The sequence below is a fragment of the Periplaneta americana genome, chromosome 2, assembly GCF_040183065.1.
Source record: "Periplaneta americana isolate PAMFEO1 chromosome 2, P.americana_PAMFEO1_priV1, whole genome shotgun sequence".
Classification (NCBI taxonomy): Eukaryota; Metazoa; Arthropoda; class Insecta; order Blattodea; family Blattidae; genus Periplaneta; species Periplaneta americana.
The window spans coordinates 10,367,911-10,380,516 of record NC_091118.1 but is presented as its reverse complement, the minus strand read 5'-3'; the positions used below and the strand labels follow the sequence as shown (position 1 = coordinate 10,380,516).

The 12,606-nt window shown below is 34.9% G+C and overlaps 2 protein-coding genes across 2 annotated transcripts in view; both read left to right on the top strand.

Moving 5' to 3' along the window:
- LOC138695351 (serine/threonine-protein phosphatase 6 regulatory ankyrin repeat subunit C-like) overlaps positions 1 to 12,606 on the top strand; it is a 38,192-nt gene that overhangs the window by 4,216 nt on the left and 21,370 nt on the right. The window contains exons 3-4 of the mRNA XM_069819772.1: positions 1,439 to 1,482; positions 3,027 to 5,738. Of these exons, the coding sequence (XP_069675873.1) occupies positions 1,439 to 1,482; positions 3,027 to 5,738 (2,756 nt within the window). The remainder of the gene's footprint in view (positions 1 to 1,438; positions 1,483 to 3,026; positions 5,739 to 12,606) is intronic.
- LOC138713101 (ankyrin repeat domain-containing protein 39-like) overlaps positions 10,885 to 12,606 on the top strand; it is a 12,504-nt gene continuing 10,782 nt past the window's right edge. Inside the window, exon 1 of the mRNA XM_069844881.1 lies at positions 10,885 to 11,166. The gene's annotated coding sequence lies outside the window, so the exon portion shown is untranslated. The remainder of the gene's footprint in view (positions 11,167 to 12,606) is intronic.

Here is a 12,606-nt window from a genome sequence, read left to right as displayed (position 1 = left end):
AATGACTTATTGGCTGTTTCATCTATCTTGTTTTATTACAACCATTAGGCCTAATTCACGGACACACTAAATTTTCACTTTTTTCTTTTTAAGGCTTGTATTTCATAATAATTTTTTTCTAAACATTCGATAGAAGTTGTGTAGATTTTATACAAAATTTCTTTGTAACAACCTCTTTTCATAACAATTTTTTTTCTGAATATTTCACAGGATTTGTGTAGTTAAAAAAAATAACATTTTTTTTAAATATTCCATATAAATGATACTCGGGAGGAAATTAAACATAGAATAAATATGGGAAATGCCTGTTATTATTCGGTTGAGAAGCTTTTATCATCCAGTCTGCTGTCAAAAAATCTGAAAGTTATAATTTATAAAACAGTTATATTACCGGTTGTTCTGTATGGCTGTGAAACTTGGACTCTCACTTTGAGAGAGGAACAAAGGTTAAGGATGTTTGAGAATAAGGTGCTTAGGAAAATATTTGGGGCTAAGAGGGATGAAGTTACAGGAGAATGGAGAAAGTTACACAACACAGAACTGCACGCATTGTATTCTTCACCTGACGTAATTAGAAACATTAAATCGAGACATTTGAGATGAGCAGGGCATGTAGCACGTATGGGCGAATCCAGAAATGCATATAGAGTGTTAGTTGGGAGGCCGGAGGGAAAAAGATCTTTGGGGAGGCCGAGACGTAGATGGGAGGATAACATTACAATGGATTTGAGGGAGGTGGGATATGATGATAGAGACTGGATTAATCTTGCACAGGATAGGGACCGATGGCGGGCTTATGTGAGGGCGGCAATGAACCTCCGGGTTCCTTAAAAGCCAGTAAGTAAGTAAGTGGGGTCTAAGTAATTCATGGGGTTTGTGTAGTTTTTATGCAAACATTCCAGCATAAAACTTAATAATATTACGATCCATTTTGCTTACTTTTGTCTCAGTGGTCTTAGCTCTATAATAGGAAGACATTTTTACTCCAAATTGACCCTATTATGATTTCACCTGGAATTTCGAAGGCACATCGCAAGGAAAAATATTTTTATAGATATACCTACCATGTGAGATTAAATGTGCTGTTTTCGGAAACATCACATTTCGAGGGTGAGAAATTAAGATCATTCTGAGTTAAATGAGATGTGAAGCGTCTGCTTACGGGAAAGGTGTGTCATTTTTTTATATAATATAGCTTTCTGTAGTTAGTAAATATTTTCAAGGCTATTGAAGATCCTTGCTTTTCGAAAATTATGACGTTACCAACAAAATTCTACAGGATTTATTCATTATATTTCTAAAGACTCATTCCAAGCTGCTGTTCAGATTTCACCATAACACACTGTAGATACATATAACATAGTTACTTATTACAGTATTATATTTACATAAAATAATTATTAAATGTATCTTACCATAATTTGATATTATGTTACAGGCATCCAATGCTGAAATTCCTGAAAATAATCCTCTTAACACTGAGTAAGTAATCCATGTTTTCTTTATAAATAGTTGGATGGATGGATGGATGGATGGATGGATGGATGGAGAGAGATAGTTAGAGAGACAGATAGACAGACAGACGGATAGAAGTACAGGAGAAAAACAATCAAAGTCACAGTTCTCTTAAGGGTGATGTATCTTCTAATTCGGTATATTACTGCAAATTTTATTGCGGTTCCTAATGAAGAAGTGAAAAGAATAACTGTATTCATGGCGATAAATCTTCTCCTTTACCAGTTTTGATAACAAAAAAACAAATTTTGCAGTAATGTACTGAATTAGATGACGATTTCATCTTTAAGAGAATAATTTTGACTTTGAATGTTTTTCGCCTGCACTATTCAAATAAATAAATAAATTAATGAATAAATAAATAAATAAATAAGGAAGTAAGTAAATAAATAAATAAATAAATTAATAAATAAATGAATAAAGAAATAAATAAGTAAATAAATAAATGAATAAATAAATAAATGAATAAAGAAATAAATAAGTAAATAAAGAAATGAATAAAGAAATAAATAAGTAAATAAATAAACAAATAAATAAATGAAAAGTGAGTAAATGAATAAATAAATAATTGGATAAGGAAATAAATTACTAAAGGAATAATCAAATAAACGAAAAATAAATAAAGAAATAAGTGAATAAATGAAAATTAGTAGATAAATGCATAAATAGATACATACATACATACATACATACATATCTAAATATATAAATAAAGAGATAAGGAAATAAATTAATAAGTAAATAATCAAATAGACAAACAAACAAATAGAATAATAAATGAATAAATAAATGAATGAATAAATAAATAAGTAAATAACCAAATAAGTAAATAAATGAAAATATAAGTAGATAAATTCATAAATAGATAAACAGTTAGATAGATAAGTATATAACTAGATAAAATAAATAAATAGGTAAATAGATAAATAAATTAATTAATAAATAAAAAATAAACAAATAAGTAAATAAATATATAGGTATTAAATAAGTAGATATAGAAAGGGAATAAATAAACGTACAAATAAATAAATATGTAAATAAACAGACAATTAAATAAATAAATATTTAAATAAGTAAATAAACCTGTCAATAAATATATGTATATAATATATTTATTTACTCCATTGGTGTTAAGGCCTTCAGGCCTTCTCTTCCACGCCACCATAAATGTGTACACATACAAAATTTTAGGACAGCAGCGATGAAACTAACAAATAACGTTCAACTACAAAAAAACAAGAACGTTTACAATTACAGTAACACAAAAAAGAGATAATGCAAAAACATCAGAAATTTTTAATTTTTATGCTATTAAAGAAAGCTTAAGATCAATATTAATATTATCAATCTAAATAAGCAAACGAGAAAGGGCAACTAATTACATATATTAAATATGTTTTAGTTTTTATATCTATCTAGATTTATTTCTATGCAAATAAATAAAGATGTAAAATAAATAAATTTTAAATGAATCAGATTATTTATTATAGGTCTTTTATGTTACATTTCAGAAGTTCAACCAGTGAGCATCCCAAATGTGCAGTTTTAGGAGACATCCTACAGGAGGAGCTGGAATACTACATACCTCGCGTTCTGCAAATCACCGACGTTGTGAATCGCGATATCTTATCACACTCAGCCACAGAGTCGCAAGTGACCTTCGCGATCAGCGGCTCATCGCATGGAGAACTTCAGGAGGCCGTGCCACGAAACAAAATGGTGTACACAATGGAGACGTGGCAAGATGGCAGACAGTCTGAAAACGGCAGTGTCTGCGTTGCTATAAATTCAGAAGACGATTTCCTCAAGTTGTTAAACACAACTGACAACGTTCACTGGCTCCACGACGAAAAAAATGAATTCAAATGGAAGCATTCAAAGGGAGACATGGACATTATTTGTAGGAACTTGAAAGATAGCGTTTCAGTGTACAAAGACGTGAAATCATTAACGGACATTTCTCATCGTGTGGCAATTGTTTCAGCTGAGGCCGGAATGGGAAAGTCCACGTTTCTGTCTCATCTGGCTCAAGCTACAGAAAAAATAAGTCCTCCAGTGAATATCTTTGTGTTAGATCTCACTCAACATCATGAAAAATTATCAGAGATCCAAGAAGAACTGAACGTAGTTGATTTTCTTGTTGAAACTGTCGGTGTGACACCAGAAGAAAAGGACACACTGAAATGTAAACTTCAGAAAATGGAAGACGTATGTGTGATTGTTGATGGATATAGCGAAATAGATTCGAACTTTTCAGAAAACATAATTCTCTTATTGCAAAAACTTTTAGCAACTAAACTGAGAAAATTGTGGATAGCAGTTGAACCTGAATTAAGTAAAAAACTAGAAAATTCCCTTTCTTCAATAGCTTTTACTTTTCAGCCTTTCTCAGAAGAAAACCAGACACAATTTTTAACAAAGTACTGGAAAAATGCTCTCCCTGACGTAACAGAATCTACATTAAATAGCTTTGCTGATAAACTATTACTGACAGTGAGAAGAAATCTAGTTAATGACGTAACTTTCAAATTAAATCCTCTGCAACTTAAAATTCTTGCAGTGGCAAACGAAGTACATTTAAGTAATTTTTCTGGCGAATCTACACAGCATCTACCAAATACATTCAGTGTTGTTAATATCTTCAGTGAATTTATAAACAGAAAGTTGGTAACTCTGAATAAAGACGCTACAGAATCCAGTTTCATAGCTGAGTTCCAAGAAATTTACATGACTTGCGCTTTATTGACTTTCTTATCACGTGAGGAAGTGAAGAAATTGACAGGCACTGTTCCAGATTTTGAAAAAATTAAACATTTCGTAAAAACAGCAGAAGGTCACAGGTCAATGACTGTTATTAAGAATATAGTAAAAGAGAAAGCTATTTTCGTACACGAAACTTTTGTTGGGTATTTTGCAGCTCTTTGGTTTCATAAAAATTACAAGCGTGTTAGTGATTTTTTGAGAGAGAAGCTTTTCGATCAAAAGTTTGAGATTCTGAGATATTTCTTTGATAGAGTATTATGTCAGAAATCTGAATTACATCTTGCAGTTTTGAATAGGGATGTTTCTACCGTGGAACGATATTTATCTGATGCCAAATTCGATGTGAATTTAAAGGACGAAGGTGGAAGGACAGTTCTGCATATGGCTGTTACGAACTGTGCTAGTATGTTACAAACTGACGACGTAACTATTGAGCTACTGGGGATGTTGTTAGAACACGGGGCAGATCCTTCTGTAGAAGACAAAGTCTTCCGTTGGAGACCTCTACGTTTGGCTGACAAGATAGGTGTCTCCCCTTTGGTCATCGGGTTGATTTTACAGAAACAACCAGATTTCAAGGATCTTGTAATGACAAGACACAATGTACGTGTTGAAGATTACGCACAGAAGGCATTAAGAACTATCGCCAGGAATGGATTTACACATTTCATGATATTCTTGATGAAATGTGACATAAAAGTTGGCCACGAAGTTATTTTGGAGTACAGGGGTTGCAAAACAAAAGCCACCCTCCTTCATGAAGCTGCTAGATTTGGGCAACTGAAGCTTATGAAGTTTTTATTGGATCACAAAGCTAATCCAGAAGCTCGGGACAGTAGATTTGATACAACGCCCCTCATGTGGGCAGCTGAAGCAGGTCAGCTTGGTGCAGTGAGGTTACTCATTCAAGGAGGAGCGAAAGTGTGGTCAAGGGACGAACACGGGAGTACAGCTTTGCTGAGAGCTGCGGAGAAGGGAAAGCTAGACGTTGTCAAGGTGTTGTTTATTCCCAACTTCGACATAGATATATGCGATAAATACAATGATAATTTACTGCATTACGCTGTGAGATCTGGAAATTTGTCTCTTATTACATTTGTGGTGGATGTGTTGAGACGAAGTGGAAGATCTCTGGACGCAAGGAACCACGTGCTGGAGACACCTCTTTGGTGGGCAGCAAAGAGTGGACAGGTCCTCATAGCAGAACTCCTTCTTCAGTGCGGGTCTAGTGTCAAGGTTCGAGATTCTGTGTGTGGGTACACGCCCCTCCATATTGCAGCTCGTGAAGGACATCTGTCTATCGTACAAAGCCTCCTGCAGTACGGGGCTAACGTATCTTCTCGGGATGAATTTGGAAGGACTCCAGCGGAAGTAGCGCATTGGTACAAGAAAACAAGCGTGTCAGACCTACTGCGGTCAATAGAAAGACGTCGGTTGAGAGAGAAGATCATTCAGAAAGTGTAAACAAACATTTCGACCGGGATTTGTTCCGTAAAACATTTGTATTGTCGGACCATCGGATCTGTGCCCCTTCAGTGCTATCGTCGTTCTTGGAAAAGTTAACGCCTCTACTCACCCCATTCCACCCGTTTCTCTCCCACAACGTCAAACAGCAGGCCACGAGCCTTGCCGAATAGGGATGTTGCCAAACTTCCGTCAAACAGTGTCATGTCTCTTGAATATTGCTTATAATAATGCAATTATTACTTATTTATAATTTAATTTAAGTAGGTCTAATGACGCTGATTGACTTACGATTGTTTGCAGATAATTATATTATTACAGTGGATGTTTATTGGTTAAATTGAAATTACGCAAAGTAATTTATAAGTAATTATAAGTAAGTAATTTTAATACGTAATCAATTGAAATAAAATAAGCCTCACCTGTGATCGCAGCTGCTCTTTTCGTTGCCTGATTTATAGGAAACAGATATTGACCTGTCTGTTTCTCTTCAAAATGCCATTACTCGCTTAATAATATTTCTTTCGCCACTCCGTGCTACAATATTCATGTTGAGTTGACAACACTGGACTGCAAGTGCAAATATTGTAAACTGTCCCGCAAGAAGGCTCAAAATTGTGAGTAGTGGGGGAGAGAAAGAGAGAGGGATAGAAAAGAGAGAAATAGGAATACAGGGAGAGAATGAATTGCCGAGGCTGAAAAGGAATTAAGGTTCAGTTCGCATATCTTACGGGGGCACAGATCCCATGGTCCGGCTATACTAATATTATTAGTAAGAAATAAATAATATTAACTAATAATATTATCATAATTCTGTATTCAATAAACATACTCTTATTAATTAGTAATATTAATTATTAGTTAATTAATTGATTAAATGGTGATCTTACTCGTGTTAATTATGTAAGCATGTGCGGCTTACAGCTGTTTCGGTGCTACTTGACACCATCCTCAGAGCCTACTAGCTCTCGGCGCTATCTCAAGTGCGCTGCCTGTTGTGTGGGTGCGTTCGTGTGATGAAGAGTTGTGTCAAATAGTGTGTGTGTTCTGAAATTTATCTGTGTGTTGGGAATTTGATTAGGGTATGTTTTAGTGTGTCTGTATATTTCATATTGTTCTAGTGTGTTGAGTTTGGAAAGATCTGCCTGTTTGTCCAATGTAGAAACTGTCTCAACTACTGCATGTGAGTTTGTATACGCCTGTGTGGTTGTATTTATTTGTTTGTGTTGTCGATACAAAGAACACATTAAAGCAATAACCAGAGGACACAATACATCTACATATGCCGAACACATAACTAATACTAACCACACATACAATAACATAAATACAGACATGGAAATCCTACACATACAACCCAAAAACCAAAAACTCAACACACTACAACAATATGAAATATACAGACACACCAAAACACATCCTTATCAAATTCTCAACACACAGATCAATTTCAGAACACACACACTATTTGACAGAACTCTTCATCACACGAACGTACCCACACAACAGGCAGCGAAGTTGAAATAGCGCCGAGATCTAGTAGGCTCTGAGGATGGTGTCAAGTAGCACCGAAACAGCTGTAAGCCGCACATGCTTACATAATTAACACGAGTAAGATCGCCATTTAATCAATTATTTATATTCAAGTGTTACAAGTAGTGTACGAAAGATTCAACATGGTATTAGTTAATTGTTCGAAAATATTAGTTATTATTTCTTATAATAAGTTATTAGCAAAATATATCATAAAGACCAAAGGTAATAATATTAACTCATATTATTATGCTCTTTATTATGAGTGAATATTGTCCAATAAATTCATTTATCAGTAATAAATATGAACATATTTATGTATTTATATCTGTATTTATGCTTTTTTATTTTTAATTTATTTTATATCTCATATTTATATATAGTACTGGCCAATGTTCGTCGCCGTGCCTAAATTCGTCCCTCACAGTTTTTCCCAACGAGTTAGAAAAGAGATTATAGAGTGGCCATTGCGCCGCCATGTTTGAAGAAAATTGAAAGAGCGTCCGCCATTAAAGTAAGCGCCCAAAACAAAGTGGTTGAGTGCAAGAGAAGCCTTACAGCCTTTACTCTGCCAGGTTAAATAAATCCATTATTATTATTATTATTATTATTATTATTATTATTATTATTATTATTATTGTTATTATTGTTATTATTATTGTTATTATTATTATTGTTATTATTATTATTATTGTTATTGTTATTATTATTATTATTATTATTATTATTATTATTATTATTATTATTATTATTATTATTATTATTATTATAAGTAAGGTTGGAGTCACGAAACTGTCAAAATTTCGTTTACATAAATCAGTTAGGAGCTTAGGTACAGCTTACAGCAGTAAAAGTTTTGGAAATATTGAACATTTTTTCCCTCCATTATTGTTTCTTGTACAATAATTGAGCCGCTCAGCGCAAAAGTGGTGTAAGTCAAAATTGGGTAATGAGGTTTAAAGTAAAAATTCTGTAAAATACAGCGCAAAGTAGCAATTAATATGTCCTTCGTGCTGTCCACTGACTACTAATAGTTTAAATATATTCAATTAATTAAACAGCCACCCTCGTACAATATCTTAATTCTACGCAGTTGTATTCGAACCTTTGAAGCTTCGCTGAGGACACATAATCATATTATGTAAAATTTTATGTTGTCGTTTTTGCTGTGTCGTGATTGTGTGTTTTTCAATTAGAATTCCAATTATTATTTTTTGTACTTCTGTGGTTGATTGCCTCACGTTGCCCCTTATTATTTCGTTGACCAATGTGTAGCCTGACATGTTTCCTTGATGCTCTTGAAATGTAAAATTGCCCATGTTTTCCCCTTCTGATAAGATTTAGATAAATAAATAAATAAATAAATATATATATATATATATAGCCTATTGGCTTATTTCAAATAGATTAGTGTTTTCCTTTGTGGAAGGTTCGATCCGGTGCTGTGGATTGAATTCGGCGTAGCTCAGTGGTCAGAGCGCTTGGTACGTAAAACCAAGGACTCGGGTTCGATTCCCGGCGCAGTAGCGAATTTTTCTCTTCAATATTAATTGTCAACATTACAGAGATTATTCTGTAGGACAAATTAATAAATCCATAATATTTTTGCTTCAGTAGCTAAATCTGCCGCATCGTGTGTGTCCTTCAATTATGAATCATTTTACTCAATTGTATTAACAGTTCTGGTTGTTGCAAAATATAGATTTGTTATTGTTTACGTTGGTTCTTCTTTTTGGTTCATGTCGAACAGGAATTCGTGTTTAATCAATTAATATATCGTCTTCGTTAGTGGAGAAATTGCAGAAAGATTTCTGTTTTACCGCCATTATGGCACGTATGATGTATAAATCACATGTTATTAAATGATTTAATTCATCACCTACTGTAATTTTACAATTGGTTTCTCGGCGATGATCGCCAGGTTTTTGCCTCTAAGGCAAACGCCGACGATGTTCGTCGAGCCCAGCGACGTTCGTTGACGTTCATCGCCGTAAAGAAACCATGCACATTGAAATCAACGGGACAGAATCCCAGCGAAGATCGCCAGCGATGATCGTCGGCGAAGATCGCCGTAGCCAAACCGTAGCTTTGGAGGCAAAACGTACAACAGAGTCCGTATAGGTCAGTTTCTGTCAGATGCGTTTCCAATTCACTGTGGGCTAAAGCAAGGAGATGCACTATCACCTTTACTTTTTAACTTTGCTCTAGAGTATGCCATTAGGAAAGTCCAGGATAACAGAGAGGATTTGGAATTGAACGGGTTACATCAGCTTCTTGTCTATGCGGATGACGTGAATATGTTAGGAGAAAATCCACAAACGATTAGGGAAAACACGGGAATTTTACTGGAAGCAAGTAAAGAGATGGGTTGGAAGTAAATCCCGAAAAGACAAAGTATATGATTATGTTTCGTGACGAGGATATTGTACGAAATGGAAATATAAAAATTGGAAATTTATCTTTTGAAGAGGTGGAGAATTTCAAATATCTGGGAGCAACAGTAACAAATATAAATGATACTCGGGAGGAAATTAAACACAGAATAAATATGGGAAATGCCTGTTATTATTCGGTTGAGAAACTTTTATCATCCAGTCTGCTGTCGAAAAATCTGAAAGTTAGAATTTATAAAACAGTTATATTACCGGTTGTTCTGTATGGTTGTGAAACTTCGACTCTCACTTTGAGAGAGGAACAGAGATTAAGGGTGTTTGAGAATAAGGTGCTTAGGAAAATATTTGGGGCTAAGAGGGATGAAGTTACAGGAGAATGGAGAAAGTTACACAACACAGAACTGCACGCATTGTATTCTTCACCTGACATAATTAGGAACATTAAATCCAGACGTTTGAGATGGGCAGGGCATGTAGCACGTATGGGCGAATCCAGAAATGCATATAGAGTGTTAGTTGGGAGACCGGAGGGAAAAAGACCTTTAGGAGGCCGAGACGTAGATGGGAAGATAATATTAAAATGGATCTGAGGGAGATGGGATATGATGATAGATACTGGATTAATCTTGCTCAGGATAGGGACCAATGGCGGGCTTATGTGAGGGCGGCAATGAACCTCCGGGTTCCTTAAAAGCCAGTAAGTAGGTAACTTACCCATGTACATATTAATTAATGAATGTAGGAATGATTTAATGAAGAAAAAAGTCTGCAGAAACGGAAGAAGAGGCATCAATGTAATGGATCAGTGAGTGATCGACTATAGTGTTATTTGGTTCAATGTTAATGTATAGTGCCTACAGTACAGTAGCCTGTATGAATGACATTATGCTACGCAAATATTTTTGGGCATCGGAAGGATTCCCAAATTGTAATACCGGATAGAAGCGAAGAAAACTGTGTTAATAGAAATGAGATTTTCTGCAATAATTAAGAAAGACAGAACCATTATCACACGGTGAGTGGATTGTTGTGGAACCTCTGGTCACGATAACAAGCTCTTGACTTGTGGTACCAGTCACGTGATTTATCTCTACTGATATCTTATTAATATTTATTTTAACATAAAAGTCATTACGTTATCCTATCATTAGGCCTACATTGCAACTTTATTTATTCACAATCCTTTCTCCTATTGGCTGTCTTCAAGCACCACTTGTATGATCCACTCTTCCTTGCTTGTGTAAGCTGTCTGACAGCTTTATCTGGCTGTTTGTTAACCGGTAGATAAGGCACTATATAACTCCTCAGAAGCAGGGCTGCATCACTACTCATTCTCGTTTTCAACCAAGTGGTTTTTGGTTCGAACTTCTTCACTTTTGTCTCCGTGTACAAAGTCTGTGGACGATTGTGTTCGGAATTGACCAGAACTCCGTCACTGTTGGTAGCACCGTTCTTCGTTTCGCTCAGTGTTAACATAACTTCATTTTCATTTCACAAGGTAAGTTCTGGCTGTGTAAAAACAGCTTCTTCTTCTTCTTCTTAATCACATATTATAACGACATAGAAATTGATCATACAGATTGGCAGGCTGGAATTCCTACTACTCCCATTCTGTTGGTACCAGTGGTTATTTATAAATCCACCTTAGAATCAGTAGTGGCTTCATGTAAGGTCACAAGGTCACGTGCCATTCCATTTGTAAGTGGAATTGCCTAGATTTATTTAGTTAGCATTTTTTTTATTCTGTCCCTAATGTTATTGCTCTCCGATTAGGACTGGCACTTGTAGCAATGTGGCAACAATGCCTGGTCATATTTCCAATGCGGATTCTCTTGTCAAGCTGTTTTTTTTTTCAATGCAAACGCGTATCTGTGTTGGTGTGGGCGGTGGGGAGAAAGGACAGATATTCCCTAGTCTTCGGTCAGACAGATTTTGTGACTCAAAACATGAGAAACTAAAGCTCCAGATGTAACACCATTTTCCACGCATTGGCGCCACTGTATTACACTGCACCAAATGAATTGTTTCGAGTACTCTTACCCCCCTATGTACCCCCACGATGGACTGCACAATTTTACAGCGGGAGTATTTCAACATTTGTAAGCGAATTAGTCAATTCACTCCTGGTCATAAACAGGGGCATTATTTTAATTTTTGTTTAGAGGGGGCAAGATTTTTAAGTAAGGTCTTATTAATTCGTCTCCATTTTTCTTCTGTCATAAATTATTTCCCATAACGTAAACTGTGGTAAACTTGATCGCTGGGGTAAAATTAACCATAAAAAATATAACGATTTAAGGCATATCGGATGCATTGAACATATTTTGAAATTAATTTTTTTCCAATTTCTTATGGATTTTTTTATTATTTTGTTACACAGACACGGTGGTGTCCTTTGTTAAACGTTGTTTTCTGGGTATTGAAAATGATTATCATATTAGTAGTAGTTTTTCTGATTTCTCAAAGGCTTTCGACACAGTTTCTCATGAAACTCTTTTACTTAAGCTTAAATATTATGGGTTTAATGGTCTTAGTGTAAAAATTTTAGCGTCTTATTTGAATGATAGGCATCAATCTCTTTTGGCAAATGGTAAAAGGTCACAGTATCAGGTATTAAAACATGGTGTGCCTCAAGGCTCAATTTTGGGACCTTTATTGTTTATTATTTATGTTAATGATCTTCCCGACTATATTCGGGATGGATGTTCTGAGTCTATCATGTTTGCTGATGATTTAGCCGTTAATACTATTCATAAAAATAGTGACATATTGTCTATGGAAATTGCCGATGTATCAAGTAGGGTTGTTGATTGGTGTAGTGCGAATAACCTTATGATTAATTCTAACAAAACTGTTAAATTAAACTTTGGTATTAATCGTCTTACTACTGTTAGTAATACTGCTTTTAGGTTTCTGGGCATCTTTCTTGAGCCTAGAA